Source organism: Nerophis lumbriciformis, linkage group LG34 (genome assembly GCF_033978685.3).
Source record: "Nerophis lumbriciformis linkage group LG34, RoL_Nlum_v2.1, whole genome shotgun sequence".
In the NCBI taxonomy this organism is placed as follows: domain Eukaryota; kingdom Metazoa; phylum Chordata; class Actinopteri; order Syngnathiformes; family Syngnathidae; genus Nerophis; species Nerophis lumbriciformis.
In genome coordinates, this window is record NC_084581.2 from 6,105,632 (window position 1) to 6,132,448 (window position 26,817).

At 39.0% G+C, this 26,817-nt stretch overlaps 1 protein-coding gene and 1 non-coding gene across 3 annotated transcripts in view; one reads left to right on the forward strand and one right to left on the reverse strand.

Moving 5' to 3' along the window:
* Positions 1-35: 35 nt before the first annotated feature.
* Positions 36-26,817, reverse strand: part of vash2 (vasohibin 2) — a 31,026-nt gene continuing 4,244 nt past the window's right edge. Inside the window, exons 3-9 of one of the 2 annotated variants that reach the window (XM_061929201.1) lie at positions 17,911-17,999; positions 17,738-17,794; positions 12,895-12,969; positions 10,619-10,856; positions 8,469-8,612; positions 4,427-4,545; positions 36-3,258 (exon numbers count right to left, since the gene is read on the reverse strand). In XM_061929201.1, coding sequence (XP_061785185.1) covers positions 3,189-3,258; positions 4,427-4,545; positions 8,469-8,612; positions 10,619-10,856; positions 12,895-12,969; positions 17,738-17,794; positions 17,911-17,999 — 792 coding nt within the window. In that variant the 3' untranslated portion in view covers positions 36-3,188. The remainder of the gene's footprint in view (positions 3,259-4,426; positions 4,546-8,468; positions 8,613-10,618; positions 10,857-12,894; positions 12,970-17,737; positions 17,795-17,910; positions 18,000-26,817) is intronic. The other variant, XM_061929199.1, reaches the window with a different exon arrangement.
* Positions 12,099-12,171, forward strand: trnat-ugu (transfer RNA threonine (anticodon UGU)). Its single transcript has one exon. It is a non-coding gene; the product is annotated as a tRNA-Thr (tRNA).

The following is a 26,817-nucleotide window of genomic DNA, read 5'->3' on the forward strand; positions in this document are numbered from 1 at the left end:
GCCACACACGCACACACACACACACACAACTGCAGTTAAGCCGATTACTTTATCAACTGTCAAGCTGTGCGAGTATGACATGTTGCATCCTTGATGACGCTCCAAACTTCTGCAAATGGAAGTGATTTTATTGTGTTGGGTGTACCAATAGTTAGAATGTGTGCTTAATCAAATGACCAGGTTTTAGGTTTTATTTTAATTAAGAAAAATTAAAAACATGCAGTAACAGTCTTATGTAACAATAACTCCAGTAATTACTTTGGGGGTTGAAAGGTGTCACGTTGTTGCCACGGAGACACAAAAGCACATTTAAAACAAAACATGCTCAGCTTGTTCACTTTGCTTTACATTTTAAAACACTGAGATGTTTTTTGTCACGTATAAAAAAATTGATTTGAAATGTTTCACATCAATGACAGTAACAATTCATTTGCAGGATTGTATGAAGATTGAAATGCTGAAATACGGCCTTGACAAGAACGCACAAAATCAACACAATCCTTTGAAATTAAACATTCAACACTTTTAAAAACTCACATCATGTTCATCCTGCGTTAATTAACCATCACAGTCATGTGACCAACATTCAGCTAAACCATAAGACTGTCATTAAAATGTGCTCTAGGGTTTGTGCTCAGGCTCCGCCTCCTCCGCCCTGGAAGACGTGGACGTGTGCATAGCTCCTTGTGGAACCTCAAACATTCAACTCAGTACCACTACTAAAAACAATTACTACAGCAAATACTGGCGTATCATGTGCACACCTACATGTGCATACAGTCAAGCTGGAAATGATTCATATCTCTGACAAATTTTGACATATATTTCTTTTTACAATAATGCTTATTGTACATGATCTTATTGTGTCAAGAAAAAACTTAGGAACAAAGTCCAGATTTCCAGATGTATGAAATGAACGATTTTATCCTTGACTGTATACACAAATGTTAAGCATGTACATGTATAGGCACGTATATCTGTTCATGTACAAGCATGATGTGTACAAACTTAACACATGTAGGCATTAAGGCTGCACGATAATTTGAACCAATGTAGTGTTTTATGACATCACACGCACAAATTCGATAACATTAAAAGTAGCTGATAACTGAATTTAAAAAAAAAGGCTCCATTGAGGTGAGATTAGTTGCCTCTTGTCAACATCCCCTAAATTAATTGTAAAAATATGTTGTGTCAATCGTGCGGGACTTCTTTACTGTTTCAAGGCTTTTCTTGTGCTATTTGCACCAAATGTTCTACAAACATTCCAGGAGGTGGGAAAGAAACCATCATTCTTGAACACATCAAACCTTACTCGCCACCTGAAACACCAGCATGGCTACAGCGGTGATCTGAGAGCCTACGAAGACGCCTGTAGCTAAAGAAACTGCCCCAAATCCAGCTGCAAAGAAAGGCCCGGGGCTTGATTCAGTCGCCGCAGCGTTTGAAAAATGCAAAAAGTTTTCCAGAGACGACCCTCGGACTAAAGCGATCTGCGACCAGCCTTTTCCCATCGATGAAGATACCGACTCTTTCCTGGTGTGCACAAACTACACTTAAACGTACATAAAAAAAATTATACATATACCGTATTTTTCGGATTATAAGTCACTCCGGAGTTTACGTCGCACCGGCCGAAAATGCATAATAAAGAAAGAAAAAAACATAAGTCGCACTGGAGTATAAGTCGCATTTTTGGGGGAAATTTATTTGATAAAACCCAACGACAAGAATAGACATTTGAAAGGCAATTTAAAATAAATAAAGAATAGTGAACAACAGGCTGAATAAGTGTACATTATATGACGCATAAATAACCAAGTGAGAACGTGCCTGGTATGTTAACGTAACATATTATGGTAAGAGTCATTCAAATAACTATAACATATAGAACATGCTATACGTTTACCAAACAATCTGTCACTCCTAATCGCTAAATCCCATGAAATCTTCTTCCTCGTTGTCGCTCCTGGTATGCACCGCTAGCGTCCTTTCTTCCTGCTGCTCGATCGCCGTTCTCTGCTGCATATTTCACTACGTCCAGCTTGTAATCTGCAGTATATGATTTCCTTTTCGGTGCCATTTTTGTTCAGTTTTTATAAGTTACCGCCAATGTAGAAATGATCCATTTTAATAGCTACGGCAGTAGCATATAGCAGTTAGCATCCCATGACCCACAATGCACTTCTGCCATGACCCTTCCCCGTCGAATTCTTATTGGTTGACGTGTGTGTGTGTGACGATTGCTGACATTTTGCTTCGTCTCTTCCGTGAATGAGATAAATAATATTATTTGATATTTTACGGTAATGTGTTAATAATTTCACACATAAGTCGCTCCGGAGTATAAGTCGCACCCACGGCCAAACTATGAAAAAAACTGCGACTTATAACCTGAAAAATACGGTAAATGAGTTATTGGTATCGGTCTTGAGAACCAGGAAATAATAGCTGTTTTGCTTTCATGAAAAAACTATTGTGCATCCCTCATATACATGTTAGGTGTGTACAGGGGCGCCGAAAAGGGGGGGTAAAGGAGACGGATTCTAGGGGCCCACAATGGAGGGGGGCCCAGAGAGGCCCCTAATGATGATGAAATTATAATACAGAAAAAATAATGACACTGTGTTGGGGGCCCTGTAAAGATTATTTTCATGAGGCCCAAAATCCCTAGCGGCGCCCCTGGGTGTGTATACATACATGCATACACACACATATGCATGTGTTAAGTATGTACACCCGTGTCCATGGGGTGGGCGGTGCTAAAAGAACTAGTTAAAGAGTCCTGGGTTTTCAAATCAGCACTACTTCCTTTCTTCATGACAGAAAGTTTGAGGTTCTTGTCGACGATAATTCATTTCTAACCGTATATGTTAAAAAGAGACATCTTCATTGATTGATTGATGTTATTGATCATGTTTTCCTGTGAAGCTCCTCCTCTTCTAGTCATGGAGTAAATGTGCCAATCAACATGAGTGAAGAGCATCAAGATGTTTCCTCCTCATTAGGCAGACATGACTAAAGGATGGAAGAAACGTGAAGATGTGAGCACTCAGCTCCATCTCTCAAAATGATATGGTCCATTGAGACGGTAGAACTTGTGTCCGGGAGGATTTGCTACAAAATGATTGAGTTCATCCCATCTTTGGCTGGGAACGATACTGCTGAAAGGATTCGAGCAGACCGGGTCAGATTCTTATCTGGTAGCCATCGTTGAGCGTGCTGAGTTCTGGAGGCTTCTTCTCCACTGACGCCGGCCTGGAGAACGGAACAACGTAAACGTTATTTATGATTTGTCTGGCATAGTCAGAACTTGTTTGTGTTTCTTCATCTCTAAAAGCTGCTCCACAGCTGTGACAAAGTCTTACTCACTTCCTGTTTCATGAGGTCACCAATGTCAACACATTAGTGTGTGTGTGTGTCTACATATAGACCTCATACAGCCAAATAACAAGCAGTGTTGCTATGCTTTGACTTCTAGAGACACTGCTTGGGTCATGTGACCTTGCACACCACACACACACACACACACAGTAAAGGTCAGACGATGCTGCGTCAACATTAATTCTGCTGCATGCCAACTTGGCGACTCGCAGCTGTCGTCCAAGTCAGCTCGTGTTTCATCTCAACGCACAGCTGACAGGGTGTTCATGTGTGTGTGCCAGCATCAGTCACACACATGCAGCATGTCCTAATTAGAGTTATTAAAAGATCCTTTTGTTGATGAATTGATTAACAAAGTGTTATGAATCATAATAGTTACACATGATTGTCATGAATAAAAAGTTGAATTAGAACATAAACCTGTCATTAAATTGATCAACGTAATAAAGAGAAGCTTGGTAATGAGAAGCTGTCATGTTCAAGATAACCATGATGACGTAAGTATGATAAAGAAAAACATGATGAAAAGTCAATGATGAACATGGCACAGTGCCATGATCAATCCAAAGATGATTTAGTGTCACGATAAAGAGAAACATAACATTTCTTAACAAGATAAAGTGCCATAATGATAATAAACATGATAAAGAGGAACATGATTAATGTCATGATAATGAGAAACTTGATAACGTGTCATAGTAAAGAGCACTGCAATAAAATGTCCTAATGAACGTGATCAAGTGTCATGACTATAATGGATATGATAAAGAACATGATACAAGATGATAATGGTGAACATTATAAAGTGTTATGAATAACATGATGAAATGGCAATAATGAACATGATGAAGATAAACAAGATACAGTTTAATGATGAACATGATGAAATGTCATTATGAAAAGTTTCAGTTGAGTACTTGCCCCTCAGGAGTACATGTTAAGTGTGCGAGCGCGCGTGTGTGTGTGTGTGTGTGTTGTCAGGACAATGAGACTTGGGGGTGTTAAATCTATGAGACAGCAGCATTTCAGGGAGGACACTCACGATTTGTCTCTGCGGTGCATGAGGCGGCGCTGTGGGCTGCCTTGGCGGCGGCGTGGAGACAGAGACTTCCCGCGGCTTCGCTCCTTGATTGGAGACTGAGCACTGGACGACTTGAGGATCTAAATAAAGTACAGAGAAATAAATCATTGTTAATATCGATAGATGTCATATCATGTAAAGTTGACTGTGTAGCCGCCGGAATCATCATCATTATCATCATCAGCTGACATCAACCACAACCACTGCCACCATGATGAATACAACGATGGATTAATAATGTATTGTATGTGTGTGTGTAAGAAGGAATACAGCATAAAGTGTAAGCGTGTATTAAGTTTAGGAGTCAGTAAAATATATTTTTTTAACTCAGCATGCATGGCCAAGACTTTTCGTGGCTCACATGAATAACTGCTCCCAGCTGTTCATGTGATTACAAATAAGTGGGTCACAGTGGTCATGTTTGTTTTATTTTGTCCTATAAAACCTTTATACCAGTGTATCTTATATACAACTTTACTCAATAACAAACATGTACACACAAACTATTGCACATAATGCTGTTTGCATGCCATCATTATCCTGATGGCAACGATGCAAACCTTAGCATTAGCATAGTGCTAAATTGATGCAAACTGTAGTGCTTTGTATATATACTGTATATGTATATATATATATATATATATATAAAAAATTTTCACAAAAACTTTCAAAATATAACAAAGGAAAATACAGTACAAAATAACAGACATAAGGGAAAGAAATCAATAGGCATAGTTAATCTAATAAATGTTTAATGTTATGTTCATTAAGAATGTCTTTTGCTTTTATAGCTTTTTTGTTTTGGCTTCCTGATGGTGTACAAAAAGTATTTTAAGTTAGACGTTCAATTCATACAGTCTTGGTGATTTATTGGCACATTTGCATTTCTGAATGCAATATTTAGCAAGAGTGAGGAGATTTACAGTGTATTTTTGATGACTGTGAAGACGTTTTGGAGAATAAAGTAGAAGGACATTATATTTGTTTTCCATTTCAACCCCAAATAAAAGTACACATAGACTGTAAAAGAAGCAATGAACAAGTGGAAGTCATATCAATGTCATTATTAAACGTTTGTAAATAATTATTGGTTGGGTATCTGCTGTGCAATAATTTAAATGCCGCGTCTTTTGTTTTGTTAAGGACACAGTATTTGTTAGTTGGATTTTTTTACAGCACTTTTTTCCAGTCAATGTCATTTAAAATGTTATTCCATCTGTACTGACCAACTGTAATGTTTTGGTCTGTCACTGAAGATGTTTATTATTGCACTTCCTATCAAATACATTTATACCATTGATCAATGGGCAAATATCTATATTTTGATACATGTTTATCACTGTCAGAATGGAGTTTTTGTTATTCAGAAGGAAGTCTTTTTCTGGTCGTAGCATATTATATTTTTGCACAAAGTCAGAATAATTGTAAATATTACCGTTTGAATTAATCAGAATCATCCTTATTGGATCTAGGATGTTCTATGCATCTTGTATTGAATCTATTTTAACTTATTCCATCACTTCCTGGTTTGGTAACCTCAGTGTGGCCAATAAAAATAGATTGGGTGGTATAATCAAGGTGTGCCAAAAGACCATAGGCACTACCTTGAACCCCCTGAACCAGATCTATCAGGCCAGAGTCATCCAGAAGGCAAAGGCAATTCTGGTCAACCATCAGCACCCTCTCTTCTCAGAGTTTAGACTCTTACCCTCGGGATGCAGGTACGCTCCTACTAATAGAAAGGCCAAAAACAACAGATACATAAGACCCTTTGTTCCCTCAGCTGTTGCCTTTATAAATGAGCTTCTTAAACAAGCTTAGCTGCTATGCAGTCACTTTAGTAGGAAGCGACGTGTGATGATTCGTTTTTAATTGTTTTACAAATGTTTTTAGTTTTTAGCTCAATGCTTTCATGATGGTTTGTATGTTGTATGTATTGTATGTATTTGTACCTTGTTTTACTGTTGTACCTTGTTTTTACTGTTGTACTTCGTTTTTACTGTTGCACCTTGTTTTTTACTGTTGTACCTCGTTTTACTGTTGAACCTTGTTTTTTAATGACTACTGCTGCAAACCAAATTGCTCCTCGGGGACAATAAAGATTTTCTAAGTCTAAGTTGTTCCAGATGGGAGCACTTCCAGGTAAGACATTGTGTTTGTGCAAGTCAAGCCAGGAAAGTAAGGTTTGTTTTAGAAATATAAATAATTTAATCAGAAGTATAGCCTGTGTATTGTCGAATTTCGCTGCTTTCATGAAAAAAGCAACCAGTAGCGTAAAACAGTGATTAAAATGGAAAGTTAAGCTAACATTGTTTGCGTCAATGTGAACTTCCTCAAGCTTTATTTGTCTATATGCTTACTGTCCGTTAATATACTATGTGAACTTTCTAACACTATATTTGTTTACATGCTTTCTGGTCAGAAGATACAATGAAATAAACATAATTTTAAATCACTACTTACTTGTACACAAGGCATACAAAGCAGCTGCTTTCAATTAATATTTAGTACGAGGCAAATATTTAAAATATTTGCCTTTATGCGCATGCTTAAGGGAAAGGTAAGGGAAAAATTGGATATGAGGGCCAGCATGGACGAATAGAACAGACAAGCCATTGTAATGTCTGCTCGCGGAAAAACAAAAATCCTAATCTACGATTTGACTCCCTTGAATGGCCTTGACGCTCCAACAACAGGAGCAGGCTGTTCTGAAAACATCCCCGAGGACACCTCAATGATGGTCGCTTTTGACGTCCCTCCCTCATCAACGACACCTGGAGTCGAACTGTTGCTTGCATGCAGAACGGCCCCAGGCCTATGAACATGAACACTACATCAACACACCCAAAACAATGGGCATATACACACACACAGACATCGACTGAACACCGGCTCATAATTGCATTTTAATAATATTCAATGCCACCTAAGTTTTCATAGATAATATTTGTAATATAACAGAGCTTGTTTATGTTTTGTGTGTAATTCTTGGAGCCTTTTAACCTTTAAAAATGTTCCCATTCTCACCTATGGTCATGAGCTTTGAGTTGAGACGGAAAGTATAAGCAGCCAAAATGAGTTTCCTCCGTCGGGTGACGGGGCTCTCCCTTAGAGATAGGGTGAGGAGCTCAAAGTAAAGGTCCTCCACATTGAGAGGATCCACATGAGGTGGTTCAGGCATCTGGTCAGGATGCCCCCCGGTCGCCTCCTTTGGAAGATGTTTATGTCTGACCAATAGGAGGCCACGGGAAACACCCAGGGCACGTTGGGGAGACTATGTGTCTCCCAGCTGGCCTGGGGATGCCACAGGATCCTCGGGAGGAGCTGGACTAGGTGGCTGGGGAGAGGGAAGTCTGGCCTTCTCTGCTTAGGCTGCTGCCCCCGCGACCCGCCCTCGGATAAACGGCAGAAGAAGGATTGAGCGGACTGAGCGCCGTCACTACACAATCGGTACCGGAACTTCGGAAGACACGATTGGTCCACACATGCGCATGAACTATGTCACTTCCTGTCAACTTGTTTTACGGCAGTTATATTCTTGCACGCCTTCACTGTCACCATGTTTTTTTTTTTTGTAATCTTTATTTCAATAATAATGTCAAAGAAAACATTACATACAAAACAAGATTAGCAAAGCATAAATAACACGTCAAACCTTGCAGAGCAGAAACAAAAACACTGAAGTCTATTTATATAAACAAATGTCATTCTTTGGGACTCAACAGTGATTACAACAAAGCTTGACACACAGCTGAAAGTGTGTGTGTGTGTGTACGTGTGTGTGCATGCATGTGTGTGTTGACAAATGACTGACCTATATAGCCTGCACTGCAGCCTAGTTCATGTCTTGCTACTTACACAGACACACTTTTAGTCATCTATTGCTTTGAAAGTACAGTCAATGTTTTGATTTCTGTGACCAACATTGATTGATAAATACACCATTTATCATCAAAGTATTGATTATTGATTTCGGCATGAGTAGTGTGTGTGTGTACAGTACCTTCATCCTCATGTCACGGCCATGTTTCTCCAGCTCCCGCTTCATCTCCTGAGGGCCCAGTTTTGCAGCGTTTAGCACCAAATACTTCCACTCTATGGACTGACACACGTGGGGGTCATGAGGCACGTATAGGCCGATCTTCACCTGGGGGTCACATAGCATCACTCACTTAACTTTAGTTGTAATTACAGCGTCCAACGACAACACAGTGACGTTTAAAGTTTGCATGATTATTTGATAATGACCAGGTATCAAAAACTCTGATACCACTAGCAGTGATGCCACTTGTAGTAGCAGTGATACTACTACAAAACCCAAAACCAGTGAAGTTGGTACGTTGTGTAAATCGTAAATAAAAACAGAATACAATGATTTGCTAATCCTTTTCAACCTATATTCAATTGAATAGACTGCAAAGACAAGATACTTAACATTCGAAATGGAAAACTTTATTATTTTTTGCAAATATTAGCTCAATTGGAATTTGATGCCTGCAACAAGTTTCAAAAAAGAAAGTCGAGGAATGCTCATCAAACACTTATTTGGAACATCTCACAGGTGAACAGGCTAAATGGGAACAGGTGGGTGCCATGATTGGGTAAAAAAGCAGCTTCCATGAAATGCTCAGTCATTCACAAACAAGGATGGGGCAAGTGTCACCACTTTGTCAACAAATGCGTGAGCAAATTGTCGCATTTCTCAACCAGCTATTGCAAGGAATTTAGGGATTTCACCATCTACGGTCCGTAATATCATCAAAAGGTTCAGAAAATCTGGAGAAATCACTGCATGTAAGCGATGATATTACGGACCTTCGATCCCTCAGGCGGTACTGCATCAAAAAGCGACATCAGTGTGTAAAGGATATCACCACATAAAACTCTACAATGCAAAGCGAAAGCCATTTATCAACAACACCCAGAAACCCTGCCAGCTTTGCTGGGCCCGATGTCATCTAAGATGGACTGATGCAAAGTGTAAAAGTGTTCTGTGGTCCACATTTCAAATTGTTTTTGGAAACTGTGGACGTCGTGTCCTCCAGAACAAAGAGGAAAAGAACCATCCGGATTTTTATCGATGCAAAGTTCAAAAGCCCGCATCTGTGATGGTATGAGGGTGTATTAGTGCCCAAGGCATGGGTAACTTACACATCTGTGAAGGAAGGCACATTTATGCTGAAAGGTACATACAGGTTTTGGAGCAACATATGTTGCCATCCAAGCAACGTTACCATGGACGCCCCTGCTTATTTCAGCAAGACACTGCCAAGCTACGTGTTACAACAACGTGGCTTCATAGTAAAAGAGTGAGTGTACCAGACTGGCCTGCTTGTAGTCCAAATGTGTGGCGCAATATGAAGCCTAAAATACCACAACGGAGACCCCGGACTGTTGAACAACTTAAGCTGTACATCAAGCAAGAATGGGAAAGATTTCCACCTGAAAAGCTTTAAAAATTGGTCTCATCAGTTCCCAAACGTTTACCGAGTGTTGTTAAAAGGAAAGGCCATGTAACACAGTGGTGAACATGCACGTGTGCCAACTTTTTTGCAATGTGTAGCAAGTTAATGATTATTTGCAAAAAAAAAAATTAAGTTTAAGTGACCTGAGGATCAAAATGTTACTATACAATAAATATAGCAGTTACATTTCAATAATAAAGTTGCTGAAATTAAATTAAGAATGTCTAACTACCTATTCCCCCTCATCAAAACTTAAAAATTGTTTGCTACACTTGGATAGCGGCAAACCTAACATTGAACACTTCCCTTAACGCAGACGTAATAACGTCATCAAAGCTCACATTTAAACATTCATACACAGTAGAAGTAATAGAGACATCTCTTAAAGCGGGGCTCGTGGGGGACACCGGAAGCTGGCAAACGTCACGTCCGGCCGGCATTTATTTTCTGTGGTTTTTATTAGAAAAGCCACCATCTTGTTTGTAGTCCGGACATAAGTTATAATGATATGACCCCTACGTCAGGAGCCAGGAACCCTCAAGTTTCTGGCCGTCTGGTCTACCATCTGAGCAGCAGCCCCCTATTGTATGTATTGTTACTATGAATGTGAGACTAATGATATATGATCGAAAAAATAGTAGCAATGCAGTACTGTTCTTTGGCGATGTAGTGCTTATACTCTCTTTACCTTCTTGAGGATGTGCTGGTATCGTTTGTAGGAGCTTTCCAACTCAGCCACCAGCTCGCCGAGGGTTCGGTGGATAAGCGGCTTGTCCATGAGGTCCGGCCGGCGGCTCATGCCGAGCGAGCCGTAGCGTCCATTGCAGTAGACGCCGAGCACGACGTGATGGAAGCAGTGACCTGAGAAGTGAGTCTTAAAGCTGATGGGGAATCTTTCTAGAGACATCAGGCCGTTGGTCATGTAGCTGCAAGGCGGATGTAAGGAAGACATACATTTGTACACGTCACCAAACAAATATTACAAGTAATCATTTCTGGGAGTGTTTACATTTCATAAATACTATTTTTTACTATGATTCTAGGCCCATTGTGTAAGAATGAAAAATAACTGTACAGTCAGACATTGGAAGGTTGTACTGAAAAAAGAAAACAATTGCAAAATAAGTCATTTTTAAAGGTGAAAGTAAAAACACAAAAGTACATACAACTAATAAATACAGTATAGTAGGACACAAGGACAATATAGGACTCAACTTTCACTTTAAGATAAACATGTATGCACGTTTTTAATATAAAATGTACATTTTGCACTGAGCAGCAAGCCTAATCAAATTATGCAATTCTGTCGAAGGAATTTCAAATTGTGACAGCATGAAGTGGAACTCGAATATGAGCTGCAGGGTCAATCATTATGTCCCCGTTGCCAGATGTACAATAATATAATATTTGGACAATATATTAACCCTCTGCACGATCGATATTACAAACATGTCCTTGTACTTCATTACAAGACTATTAGCAAACACATATGACAACATCCTGCACTGCACTCTGATTTACAAGCCAAGTGGGGACGCCTTTTTCCTCAAAAATGCTATTTAATATAAGTTAAACTACAAATTTAAATACACTATACTCGGTCTGTGGTCCTTTTTGCTGTTGCAGATGGTCCTGTAAAACATCAAATCGGGTGTGTGCGATAATTTCCCTCAGAATACAACCATTTCTTTTTAATTCTGGCACGATAATTTGTCATTTTCCATCTGGCAACGTTCAATAGCATTAGCTTTGAATGCTGAAATGAGACAAGCTAACGAGTCACGGCGAGGAAGAACGGCGTGTCCTCCAGCTACTCTGCTGATCCAGGGAAGTTCTATATGTAAAACTATTAATAACCACTTCATGTCGTCGCCAGTGAATGGTTTATTGATCTAAAACACCTCCTGCGAGGCATGCTAATGGTTGTTCTTGTCATATGACACACGACAAACAGAGCTTCTCTTCATCTTAATCCCCTACTAACACTAACAAACAACCACTTGTAGTTGTACATTTCCTATTTACACCTACAAATATCTACATTTAGTTGTGTCTCACTTGGTCCCAAGTTTATCGTATTTATCGCAATCTATGGTCATCGTACATGAGGCAACAGCCGCCAGGAGGTGCTGAACAAAATGAAAGAACAACTGAGTTGCAACGTACTAGGCCTCATAGCTCAGTGGTTAGAGCACTGGTCTTGTAAACCAGGGGTCGCGAGTTCAATTCTCGCTGGGGCCTGCCTTCTTATTTTTGTGCACTGAATAATATATTTTTAGACATAACTGTAGTTTGTTTTTTGTTTTGTTTTTTTTACCGTAAATAGCTTACGTTTTGTCACTTCCCTCTATTATTTATCATGCTTGTTTGTCTTTGCTTCTTCCTGTATTTCACTCTTATTTGTCTTTCCTTTCTTCTGGTTCCCAATTCAGCCCTGGGATAAAGTCGCTTGCCTGCTGAGACTCACACACGAGTCACAAGCGTACAAATGTCTCCCCACCCAATAAAAACAAGCTTTCCTCAGCCAAACTAAAAGGCCATTGTTCAGTGTATATTAATAAGTAAAGCTGATTACAACTAAAAAAGCTTTTATTTACAAAAAATAATTAAGCCATGTGTATGTATGTGTGTCTCTGAGAGACAGTAAAGGGGAGTGGTGAACTTTGAAGTGAGCTCTTGTTGCCTAGTAACAAGGTTGGATGGCGGCGTGGTGTGTTCGAGTGCAACGGGTTGTCTTGTAGATTCCACAAACACACAGACATGTGGCCTCATGGTCCACTTATGTGCGTGTGTGCGCGCATGCATGCATGTGCGTATTACCAGTTAATTGGGGGACAGTTTGTTCATGTGGCAAACAAAAAGCTGTGTCCCCATTTGGGGGGGGTCAAGGCGTACAATTAGGGTGAGGTCAAAGTGCGGCTTGTTGTTGTAATTCTCACACAAGTGTGAGTTGGAAAAGGATACATTCCCAAGATGACAGCTTCCAGACATTTAATTGGCAGAGACTCCCTGATCATCTCTCGTGCAGTCTCCATCAACCTGGCAAAGGAAGATGACATCAGGGTTCAAACAAATATTTTCTTTTACTCTCCCTTCACTCCTCCATGTATAGATGTGTTTGTATTCATGCAAGTATGTTTTCTTCATTACAACACTTTCCTCCTCCATACCAATAGAGGGCAGTATTTACAGGAACCAAACAAAAAACAGTCAAATTCAGCAAATAAGTTTAGTTCAGGTTTAGACAAGATGCTTCAAGTTCCCTGGGCACTTTGAAGGTACAACTGTGGACAGGAGATACAACTTTTTTGTTTCTAACTTCACTGTGATGCCATATAAGGCAATCGCCTCACACCATGTGACCTGACATATGAACCGCCAGCTCAGAGATTGTCATTATTCCAGCTAAAACCCTTGTCAAAAATTATGGAATTAGCAGACTTGGTGAATGTTGATTCATTTGTTTAATTTTGTAGAAAAGTGCAGATAACAGACGTAACCATAACTGCTGTATAATCATTACAAATGGCAACTTTCTGGCTTTAAAAACACGAAAAGAAACTAAGAAAATAAATTGTGTTAGTCAGTAAGTTTCATTAATGTCAAAGGATAATCATTAGGAGGGTAATGATTGAGCGATATATTGATAGATTGATTTATATCCCTAAATTTCAACTATATTGTTCGGTACTTGGCAAGTTTGCCTTCCGGAAGATACGTATAAATTCAAGATCGTTTTAAACAGGAATTAATGAATGTTATCGTTATATAAAATGCAGCACTTTTAATGATAAGGACGTTAAACTTTAGGTCTATTTTGCCCGTCTGCGGCACCATCAAAGCAAAAATGGCGGATAGCCGAATACCGAGGGTGGTCGAAAAAGGTCAAACGCAAACGCCACAAGACAATATCATTACAACACAAACTTTCAGCTACAGCACAATAGCAAAATCCATAACAAATACACACAACAAAATTAAGTAATATAAATCTACAACACAACTTTTAACGCACAAAAGACGCAACAGACAACGGAAGCGACAGCGGAGCAAGTTACTGCGATGCACCGACTTCGGAACACAACACAAAGCGACAACATGGCAGCCAAGGAAAAGTAATTTCATCAGAAACAAATAAATACAAGAGATGGAGGAGGCTATGGAAATTAGGAAGCGAGGAGCCAACACCTTCAACAGGGATGAGGAGGCATGCATGCTTCCGCACACCTGGGACACGCCAAGGCGGAGAACAAATACTGTATGGCCGGACCTGGGAACTTTATTTAGCAGGTAAATCCACTGTTAGAATTTTGGTTACTGTAGTTTAATTGAAAATGTCTTGAATATTGAAATTGTGAGCAGAAAAGGTTTTCCTCTTGTTCAACCTAAAGTGTTGGTTGGACTTTATTCAAATACATGTGAATGCATTGGCCATTAATTGTTGTTCACTTGTTTGTTAGTATCCATAATTCATATATACCTACCGTAAATTCCGGACTATAAGCTACTACTTGTTTCCTACACTTTGTACCCTGCTGCTTATAAAACGGTGCGACTAATTTAAGGATTTTTCTTCACTGACGGCGATAATGCAAATAGTTAAAAAAAACAAGCAAATACACTCATATGGTGTTATTGTTTGTGCTATGGTTCGCTCACTGCAGGTGCTGCCGGGTGAACTCTTTAGTGCCGTTCCGTCTTCTAATCGTCCATAGCATTCCTGCTCGTATGGATTCTTCATTCATCACTCCAAGCAACACTTGTAAGTTTTACAGTACATCTAAAACAATTCATACTTACTAAATTGTCCCATGTGATGTCTGTCGGCGTATTTTCATGCATATTTGTACGAGCTATTGTAATGTAATCAAGCTAGTGTCTTTAGCATCAGCTAATATGCAAACACCTTTACATGCGTCTGTTAGGATGATTAACTTACAATGGCATTTTTTTTTTTTTAAGTTTCACAAATTCCTCAGTAAATTCACCAAAACGTCATTGTGGATTTATTGAGTCTGTTTAACTGATTGGAGAGCTAGCTTCCACAGCTAGTGGGTCCATGATGATGACTTCTGTTTTGTTTGATCAGCCGTTATACAGCCGTGATACACGCACCGTTTGAAAACAATTAAGTTATTTAAATAAACATTTACACAATCTTTCTGTGTAAATAACTCATTTTGCAACACAGCAGCTTATAGTCTGGTGCGGCTAATACATGGAAAAACATTTTTCCCCCCTAAAATGTATTGGGTGCGGTTTATATATCAGAGCACTCTATAGTCCAGAAAATACGGTAATTACCCTGCAAGAAATAAAAGGAATATAGGAAACTTCCACTGCAGTGTCCAGTATCCATTATTTATTTCAGTCACACTGAATCGTTTCGGATCGAATCGTTCTAAAATAATGAGATTGTCCCTGAATTGTATCGGCAAACACAAATATTGAATCAAATTGAATCATTGCTAAAATTAATCGTTACAGCCCCTATCATCATCACGCCATGGTGTAAAAGAAGTTGATTGGTCATTGGCCAAGTACAAACAGCATGTGAAGTTTGTAAAGGGCAAGGAAAACATCAAAACAACAAACTTAAAGCAATGTCGAAAACAGAAAATGCACAGCACGTCAAATGAAGAAAAAATGGGTGAAACTGGAATTACCGTCTGTAACTGAACTATAAGAAACCTAAAAGATATTGGATTTAAATACAATCCAAACAAAATCCGGCATTAGAGGGGAACTGCACTTTTTTTTTGCAAGTTTGGCTATTGTTCACCATCATTATGAAAGACATGATGGATTTTTTAAAATGCATTCTAAATATCAAATAAACGTAAATAAAAGTCTGCTTACAGCTGAGCCAATGGGAGGTCCTCTATTCTGCCCATAAAATCCAATAAATAACCATTCAAAAAGCGCCAACAATACTCCATTTACATTTCACGAACGCAGACGAACATTTATAGTGGCGAAGTAATCATTTTCATTTGGCCCTATGTTTACATCATCGAGTGGTCTGCTGCTTCCTCGCTCCCCTGCAAGTTTATTCTAGATCATAAGGCATGCCTCTCACTTGAAAAGTAGATGGCTGAGAATATAATCGGACAAGTTGGGACACTTTGATAGTCATTTAGGACCTGGAATTAGTGAGAACGACACGAAGGGCGCGTGTTCGCCCCCGCCCTCGCTCTCCCACCTCATTTCTTTGCGAGGATTATGAGACATTTTTTAACTAAATGGGAATATATGAACATCCTAGCAGTCAGCATCTTAATGACAGCAGACCTTGTACAGTAAGTGATGTTTTGTTATGTGTGTTGGCTCTCATGAAGTCTGCAGTAAGCAAAAGTCAGCGATGATGAACTCAGTGATGCGTTTTTTTACTTAATGGGCCGCGTATGCTTAAAATGATCAAAATACGTAAATACTAAATGTAATTATAAATGTGCTTGTTACTACATTACATATACTGTATACTTACATCAAGTATATAAAACCAAATGGAGGTGTTTGGATGTTTTTTTAGGGGCTCTATAGGCAGAATTGAACGGCTACCATAGACTCCATTGTAAACTGATTTTTGATCGCATTTATTTCATATTTAGAATGCATTAAAAAGAATCCATCCGTCATCATGTCTTTCAAAATGATTGAACGATTGTCAAAATTCTCCAAAAAAGTTCAGTTTCCCTTTAAAGACTAAACAGAAAAAAAAACATTCCAATGGGTTAAGGAAAAGCAATTGTGGACTGTCGTGGACTAGATGAAAGTCATAATCAGTGATGAATCGCAAATTTGAATTGGGCAAAAAGATGATGCGGGGAACTTTTGTTTGGTGCTGTTCCAATGAGATTTATGAAGACGACATGTTCAATAAATGTACAAATTTACATCAACATTTTTGACATAGGATGTTTAGGGATTGACAAATTTACAGGTTAACTTACAGGTTGAACTTGTTTCCCCCTCTCTTCTGTCCGCCATTTTACTCCTTACCCTGCTTCTTGTTTGTTATTTTTGGCGGACGGCACCATCTGCAAATAACAGTAGCTCTGAGAGCCTTAACTTGACTCCGGAGCATCACCTGTCATCGTGGAGTGCAAATTACAGAGTGCTCTGCCTGCAAGTGTGGATCGCATGGTGGAATATTACTGACAAAACTTTTAACTTGAAGAAATTTGTTTTTATATCTTCGGATAATTTTTTAATTGAAGATTTTTATTTTATTTGCGAATCGTTGGACTTGAGTAAAAACATTTATGTGTGTTTGTGGAGTTTTGGCAGTATTTCACTCCATAATAATGGCCAAAAAGTCCAGATCTTAATCCAATTGAAAATCTGAGGTGGAAATAGAAGGAATCAGTCCATGACAAAACGCCAACCTGCAAAGCTGACCTGACACCAGCAATCAGAGAATGTTGGAGTTAGATTGAGGAAGAGTACTTTTTTCTCATTAAATCCATGCCTCAAAGACTGCAAGCTGTTACTGCTTCTTTGTTTTGAATGATTCCAAATTTCACTTCGAATGGAGTGATTCCATATTTTTTTTACTCCGATCTAAAAATGAAATAGTTACCGACTAGCATAATTAATTTTCTTGATTTATTTTACTTTTTCTTATAGCCGGAAAGTTTTCATTTGAAATTACTATAGTTTTGTGGCATGTCTGTTATCTGCTTATTTATACAAAATTAAACAACCAAAAGAACATCCTCCAAGTCTGGTGATTCCATATTTTCCAGGGGTTGTATGAGAGGTTGAGTGAAAGAGCAAAGTGAAGGTGATTGCGTTGCTATCTGACCCGCAGAGAGGACGGTTCTTCTTGATCTCAAAGAACTGCGTGCCCGTGTGGTTGTATCTGACAGCGGTGTTAAGGACTCGTCACGTCGCTTTTGTGTGCAAACAAAAAGACTGAAAGCGATCGGACCATCTGTCGCCATGCCGACTGAGCCGGCCCGCCGCCAAAAAGGATACTGCAGAGCCTTCATGAAGTTCTGGACCAGCACCAGCCAGTCTTGCACTGACATGGACGGCTTAAACGTAGGAAGCGAGGGCACGTGATGCTGATGGAGAAAAAGAAAAATAGTTAGACATTGTCACACTTGGTTTCGAAAAGCGTTAAAAAAAATGTTTCCCGCCTCGCAGGAGGAATGTTCTCGGTTTGGACCGCCTTTCATTCTTGGCTTCTTGTGATGGAAGTGACAAGCCCATTGAGATGATTTGGTCTTCTGCTCCAGTGGTGAGGCTAGCACACCAACTTTCTTTCTCAGAGAACTATCTGGAATATTTTATTAGAGTACACTTAGGGTCTTTCAGTAAAACATCAAAGAAGGCGGAAGCCATTTTGATATTTTTCATTCATCAAAATAGGTTCAAAGCAATCCAACATGCTAATGGTTTCATGAATTTAAAGAGTGCATGTTAGCTTTGTATTAACATTTCAACAACATTGCAACTTCTTACCTATTACGCATTCTGGCTCTTGTTTCCCCCCCCCCCCCCCCATTTTTGTTGTGTTTTTATTAGGGCTGTCAAATGATTTTTTTAATTTTATTTTTAATTTTTTAAATCAGATATATCACATTTTGTATTTTGGAATAATCATGATTAATCACAATTGATTACTCGCTTGAGGTAAAGAACCCAATGTTTGTATAAAAATTAAATGTTATTGTGAGAATGTCATCCAGGAACATTTTTAAACATTTTACTTGAATTTTTTGTAAATTTCAGGCAGTATTTTGGAGAGAAATTTACCAGCGAGCACACAAGTCGGAATCTCCTGACTTATTTCTGTACTGACCTATGCATTGATCTGATCACTGACCATATAGCGGTTAAGGTAAAAGAGCTTTTATGGTCAAAATATATTGCATGATTAATCTAAATGTGTACATAATTTTGTGTGATTAGTCACATGAGTTATCTCATTAATTTTGACAGCCCTTGTCCCATCCATCCATCCATTCCATCCGTTTTTCCGTCGTTTATCCGAGTCTGGGTCGTGGGGGCAGCAGTCTAAGCAGAGATGCCCAGACTTCCCTGTCCCCGGCCACCCCCTCTAGTTCCACAGGAGGGAACTAGAGGCGTCATCAAAACAAAAATAGCGGATACATACTACACATGCAAACGCCACAGTATAATATCATTAATTTCAACACAACAACTTAAGGCTACAGCCACAACTTAACATTAAACCAAAAAAGATGCAACCAACAAAACAGAAGTGACAGCGGAGCAAGTTCGTCGACAGACCAGTTTGAGACGGAAGCTTAGAAACAGTGTAATAAACACTCCGAGCATATTAGTATTATTTAAAACGTTTTTTTTTTTTTAAAAGGTATTTACAGTAGGGAAGGGATACATATGGCCCCATTCCTGAATGGAGCTCACATGAAAGGAGGGTGGGTGGTAATCATTTTGCAATGCAGTCTGCTAAAAACAATGGAAAGTGCCACTCTCCATAGCAACTGACACTGTGGTCAAAGTTTTAATTGCCACAAGACAGGTTTTAAGATATTCAACACTATCTGGCGGCTAAAGTGGAGAGTGCATCCCCCAATTTGTAATGTTTTATGTGTCAGGTAAACCGTGACAAATGTGGCCATATGAATCCCCTTCCTACTAAAAGACTAAAAAAGTGGGCACACTTTACTTACATTTTCAACTTTGTTCATTACACCCTCAGCCATTTGGTTCGTGTGTTGCCAGAGTTTGTCTGCTGTCACTTCTGGTATGTTCTTATGATGTTCCGTATTTAATAAAATAAGAGTAGTAGCGGGTCAAACCACAGCTCATTTAATCTGAAAAGATTGCACTTAATTTCTCAGGTAAACCTACTACTAATTCAACCTAAAGATATCTTGGTTGTACTTTATTTTTTATGTCAATACTGTATTGTTTTTATATTGTAAAACAAAAGCAGATTTACTGTTATAATGTTGGTTTCTGTACATTTATTAAACATTTCTTGAATGTTGAAAATGTGAGTAGAAAAGGTTTCTTTTTGTTAATTCAATCTAAGAGTTGGTTGCATTTTATTCAAATAAGATGTGAATGCATTGGCCATTAATTGTCGTTAACTTGCTTGTTTGTATCCATAATTAATTTATATCTAATTCCCTTACAAGAAATAACAGGAATATATGAAACTTAACCTGCAGTGTCCAGTATTCAGTATTTATCTCAGTTACACTGGTTGAATTTTTTTTGTTGAAAATTTACTGAATCGATTTTGAACTAACTGAATTGTTTCGGATCGTTTCGTTCTAAAAATACTGTATATCGTCATTGAATCGTATCGGCAGCCACAAATTCTGAATTGAATCGAATCATTGTTAAATAAATCGTTACACCCTGACTATTTACAGTCCGATTATGAAAAATAATTATGTCACACTTCAGTGTTTCCCATATACATATAACAATAAAAATAATGGATTAGATTTTATATCGCACTTTTCTATTATTAGATACTCAAAGCGCTCACAGAGAAGTGGGAACCCATCATTAATATACATATATACAGGTAAAAGCCAGTAAATTAGAATATTTTGAAAAACTTGATTTATTTCAGTAATTGCATTCAAAAGGTGTAACTTGTACATTATATTTATTCATTGCACACAGACTGATGCATTCAAATGTTTATTTCATTTAATTTTGATGATTTGAAGTGGCAACAAATGAAAATCCAAAATTCCGTGTGTCACAAAATTAGAATATTACTTAAGGCTAATACAAAAAAGGGATTTTTAGAAATGTTGGCCAACTGAAAAGTATGAAAATGAAAAATATGAGCATGTACAATACTCAATACTTGGTTGGAGCTCCTTTTGCCTCAATTACTGCGTTAATGCGGCGTGGCATGGAGTCGATGAGTTTCTGGCACTGCTCAGGTGTTATGAGAGCCCAGGTTGCTCTGATAGTGGCCTTCAACTCTTCTGCGTTTTTGGGTCTGGCATTCTGCATCTTCCTTTTCACAATACCCCACAGATTTTCTATGGGGCTAAGGTCAGGGGAGTTGGCGGGCCAATTTAGAACAGAAATACCATGGTCCGTAAACCAGGCACGGGTAGATTTTGCGCTGTGTGCAGGCGCCAAGTCCTGTTGGAACTTGAAATCTCCATCTCCATAGAGCAGGTCAGCAGGAGGAAGCATGAGGTGCTCTAAAACTTGCTGGTAGACGGCTGCGTTGACCCTGGATCTCAGGAAACAGAGTGGACCGACACCAGCTGGACTGCTGCTGAGTGGTCCAAAGTCATGTTTTCTGACGAAAGCAAATTTTGCATTTCCTTTGGAAATCGAGGTCCCAGAGTCTGGAGGAAGACAGGAGAGGCACAGGATCCACGTTGCCTGAAGTCTAGTGTAAAGTTTCCACCATCAGTGATGGTTTGGGGTGCCATGTCATCTGCTGGTGTCGGTCCACTCTCACACCTAGTGTGTGTGACAATCATTGGCACTTTAACTTTTTTATATATATATATATATATATATATATATATATATATATATATATATATATATATATATATATATATATATATATATATATATATATATATATATATACATACACACACATATATATATATATATATATATATACATACACACACATATATATATATATATATATATATATATATATATATATATATATATATATATATATATATATATATATATATATATATATATATATAAAGATTATTTTGGAAAGGATTGAAAATCTTATCAGTCTGTAATTTGCCCAGATCTGTTCTTAATGTACAAACTAGGAATTCAGGGCGTAATAATGTCTCTATAAACATTATTTCGGCGACATTGTGACAAGCAGACCAGCCAGTAAGCCACGCCCTCAGACTTTTCAGCTTTCACACAGACAGTGATTTCTACTCAAGTAAATGTTATTTAAAAAAAAAACTATTTTAATCATACAGAAAATCCATTTATAACAGCCTAATGGACAAACAATAATATTATTTACTTCATGGCTTTATTATTCGAGGGGGGGGGGGTTATCATGAGAAGTGAGGCTCTGCCTTACCTGCCTACCATGACTATACATCCCCAGTTAGTGAGATGGTTAGTTGTCAAAATTACTCAAAAAGCCATGGGATTTTGATTAAACTTCCAGGAAATGTCCAAAACGGAATAAGGAGCAAATTATAATATTTTGGGCCTAATCAGGATCACTTAGTTACTTTACAAGCTTCAACTTCTGTGTATGTTTGCAGCCCCACCTTCCTCCGCTCACACAAAGACAGTGGATGGCTGACAACATACTTTACTCCGTTTACTTCCTTCCGCTATAGATAGCTCAAAAAGTTACAAGCACATTTTGATGAAGCTTTCAGGAAATGTCAGAAATGGGACAAAGAACAAGTCATTACATTTTGGGGGCTAATACAAATAACTGTCTGGATTCATTACGTTTTTTTACTACCGGTAGATAAGGCCTGGTTGAGGTCTGCGCTCTCCAAGTGCTTTTCTGGTTTGTCATCCGCAAGCTAATATAAGCTTTGAAGAGCCCAAGTTTGCAGTTTTAAAATACAACAAACATGGTCATCAATATGACAAGTTGTGCTAACACATTCCACATTTGTCACACTGACAGACTCCTGCAGCTGTTTGTAGACCTTAAAGATCATAACCAGAGGTCACCGATTTGGCTTAGTCATGCATCTGTGTGTGAATGTGTCTGCAGGCAGTGTACTCCACTATAGTACATGTATCACTTCCTGTGCCTTATTTTCACACAGCACAAACTAACACCAATGTTGATTTTACAGCACCCAAACACCCAGAATAAGCTCAGACAATCGATTAAAGCAGTTCAGTAACATCCAGTAAGTAATCGTTTTTACAGGACACGTCATCTGGCTCACATGCACGATCACATGCGCGGGCCAAAGCTGCTTCCAGCTGTGTCAGTCAGTGAGAAGAGTAGCAATCCCTTACTTTCATCGTCATCATCTCTTTCTCTAATGGCATCAGGTCAGCGCCACCATGACTGTACCGTGCTCATTGTACAACAGAACCTCCATTCAAGAAGGTGTCTTTTTAAAATGCACTGTACAATTTCCAATATCGGTCGCCACGTTGTGACGTTGGACTTCACAGGTGTCTTCTCGAGTGCAACGCTAAGCATTCGGCATTCAAACTGACTGAACATGATGGAGGTCGAGAGGAGCCACAAAAGTGATAGCCACTTCGCACTGACTATACTTTATTGAGGCCACAAACACACAAAGCAATGCTTTTCTTCAGTAAACAAAATGTATAGCTGTGAAATGTGCTACGCACACACACACACACACGCGCGCACGCACACACACACACACACACACACACACACTCACTGTTTGGTTTAACACTTCCTTTGCAGCTGCATCAGCCCCTCCAGTATGAACTAGCAATTAAACTGCATCCCTTCCTGTTTTTCCACCCTCTTCCTTTTCTCCCATCCTTCCTCTCCTCCTCTTCCCGCACCTCAAATAGTGACTACAAGGACGTCATTGAACAGTAGAATCCATTGCGGAATAGCTGGATCGTGTGCCTAATAAACCGACGTGTCATGAGTATGTTTTTCCTGCCTTGTTCTTCTGGCCGGTGTATGTATGCATTGGTGTGTGTGTTCCCCATTAAAAGTCCAGTTGGCATTCAGAGATTATCCGTTACCCAGATTGTATTAGAGGGATTATTCGTGTTCGGCTACCAAGGCCACGCAGACAGAGACACGACAACACCGCTGTGTGAGGTTGGGATGCTCACATGTTCTACAGTAGAGGTTCTAGAGGAACATTTGGGTCAGTAGGGCAGTAATAAACATGTCTACTGGACTGGAACATTAGAGGGAACAGGACTCGCAAACAAGAATAATTTCAAAAAGGCACCTTATCTTCACTACAGTGTTTAAATAACTCCATTCACATAGTGGGGGTTTAAAAAACCCCCACTATGTTACATAAAAACTACATAAAAACACTTTCATCAGCTGCCATGCTCATTTTGTCCAATCAGAAGCTTGAAAAAGCAACAATTGACGACGTAGCATAATCATGTCTGTGCTCACCAACGGAGCAGTGCTTCCCATACGTTCATTAACACAAATAGATTCATTGCTACCTGTTCACCCTTGTGCATAAACACATAATGGGACTGTGTGTGAAAATACTTGTTACAACTCCGCAATTAGAAGACATCGTAACTCTGCTTCTTCACAATATTAGGGACATCCAGACTCCAGAGCCAGAATTGATATTGGACATCAATCCGATAGAAGCAAAATAACAAAAAAAACAAGCATCAGATGTCATCGGCTTGCATGTAAAATGTGTGATATAATATCCGATATAAGCAGTCTTTCCGTGTGTTTACTTGTGCAAACCTGGACAGCCAGTTAATATCTAAATGTCCCCAATAAGCACACATGGTTGGTCTTGTCTTGTATTTTAGTCAAGTCTTTTACAAAAGACAAACATGGTAGGCTACAGGATATTAGGAGCTAGCCGCTACACAACAGCTAAGCACACCATTGCACACAAGCTAGAAATATATAACAAATGTTCTTAATTGAACAATATTGCAGTCTAAAACAGCACACTTGTCAATATAAACAAGTATTAGGGATGTCACCGTAAACGGTATAATAATAAACTGCGGTAAAATTCCAGACTGTTAGTAATACCGTTAAAAAAATGTATTACCGAAAAACCCATCCATCCATCCATTTTCTACCGCTTGTCCCAATCGGGGTCGCGGGGGGTGCTGAGCCTATCTCAGCTGCATTCGGGCGGAAGGCGTGGTACACCCTGGACAAGTCGCCACCTCATCGCAGGGCCAACACAGATAGACAGGCAACATTCACACTCACATTTACACACTAGGGCCAATTTAGTGTTGCCAATCAACCTATCCCCAGGTGTATGTCTTTGGAGGTGGGAGGAAGCCAGGGTACCCGGAGGGAACCCACGCAGTCACGGGGAGAACATGCAAACTCCACACAGAAAGATCCCGAGCCCGGGATTGAACTCAGGTTTGACCTTCGTAATGTGAGGCACATGCACTAACCCCTGTTCCACCGTAAACCATCATTTATTAATGAATTTTAGGCAACACTGCTTACTTCCAGGAAATGGAGCCACAGCATCGTTGGCGCATGCGCACTAGTGTCGTTTTACTTGAAAAAACTTGGCGGAACACAACTACACAGACTTTGACTACGAAGGTTTCCCCTCGGAGTTAACAGAGAGGAGCACTTGGTTCAACCTTATTTTCCCTTGCTTAATTTCCGTAGAGTATTGGTGTCCGTTTAATTGTGCACTGCTCTTTTAGATGGCGACAGGTGTGGACAAAACCAGAGACAGACTCATTTGTCTCACACTAAAAGTATACAGCAAAGGAGAAAACTATTTGATGTTGCTTTCATTTTATCAAGAGTGTCCATCAGCTGCTGTGACTGAGTTAATGACGTAAGGAAACATTCAGCAGGCGATGTGTCGAGAACGTTGTCACAATTTGTTTAGTCTTTAGTTTGTTTACTGGGATGATCACTCGTCCTTTATTTAATTGCAAACTTTAACAGTGTTCCAATAACATCAATACTAACTAAATGTTTTGTCATCTCATCGAATTGAATGCAGGCTGTGAAAATTGTGTATTCGATGTGAAGTATCACTCCTGTTGTACTGAACCACTTGGTGTTGTTGAACTAAGCTTGTTTATTTGACTTTATCTTCAATAGCTAAACTGCTGTGTTTTATATTGATATCAAAAAGTAAACACCATGATTTTTCTTACATTACTTGCAGGGTTTTTTTCATGTCACGAATGTATTACTTTAAAAGGCATTCATGTGACATAGCATTTTGTTAATGTTTTATTGTGTATAGTTATTTCCTATACGACTTATTTCTGCTTATACTCTTAATGAATCTGTCCCGATACAGCATGTACATGTACATATAAATGTACATAACATAAAAAAATGCCTCTATCAAAATATAAAAATAAAGATAAAGGCATCATGTAATTAGAAAAAAGCTGACACGTTAATATTATGAAAGAACTAAAAATAAATACTTGTCTTTAAATATTTGGATAACTTATCGATAGCCTTTTTATTAGACATTAGAAATTACATGATGGCGTAGCGTTCAACCCCCATCCCAACTCTGCTTTACCCTACAAATAATCATGATATCAATATTGGGCAGCACGGTGAAACAGGGGTTAGTGCATGTGCCTCACAATACGAAGGTCCTGAGTAGTCCTGAGTTCAATCCTGGGCTCGGGATCTTTCTGTGTGGAGTTTGAATGTTCTCCCTGTGACTGCGTGGGTTCCCTACTGGTACTCCAGCTTCCTCCCACCGCCAAAAACATGCACCTGGGGATAGGTTGATTGTCAACACTAAATTGACCCTAGTGTGTGAATGTGAGTGTGAATGTTGTCTGTCTATCTGTGTTGGCCCTGCGATGAGGTGGCGACTTGTCCAGGGTGCACCCCGCATTTCGCCCGAATGCAGCTGAGATAGGCTCCAGCACCCACCGCGACCCCAAAAGGGACAAGCGGTAGAAAATGGATAGATGGATGGATATCAATATTGATAAAAATTATATTTATTATTTTGGCCATAATTGTGCAGCCCTATGTATACGACCAGATCTCATACATGAACACTACTTGTATCTATATGGACAAAAAGTGAAGTTACGTCTTAGATTAACATTTGTTTTAATTTTTTTGTCTCGTATGTTCCTAAAGTGCTATCTTGGACAAAATTTCACATTTATTTTATTTATTTATGTATTTTTTTCTACCATATCACTTTGTTTATAATGCTTGTGCTTAAGGCTGAAACGACGCGTCGACGTAGT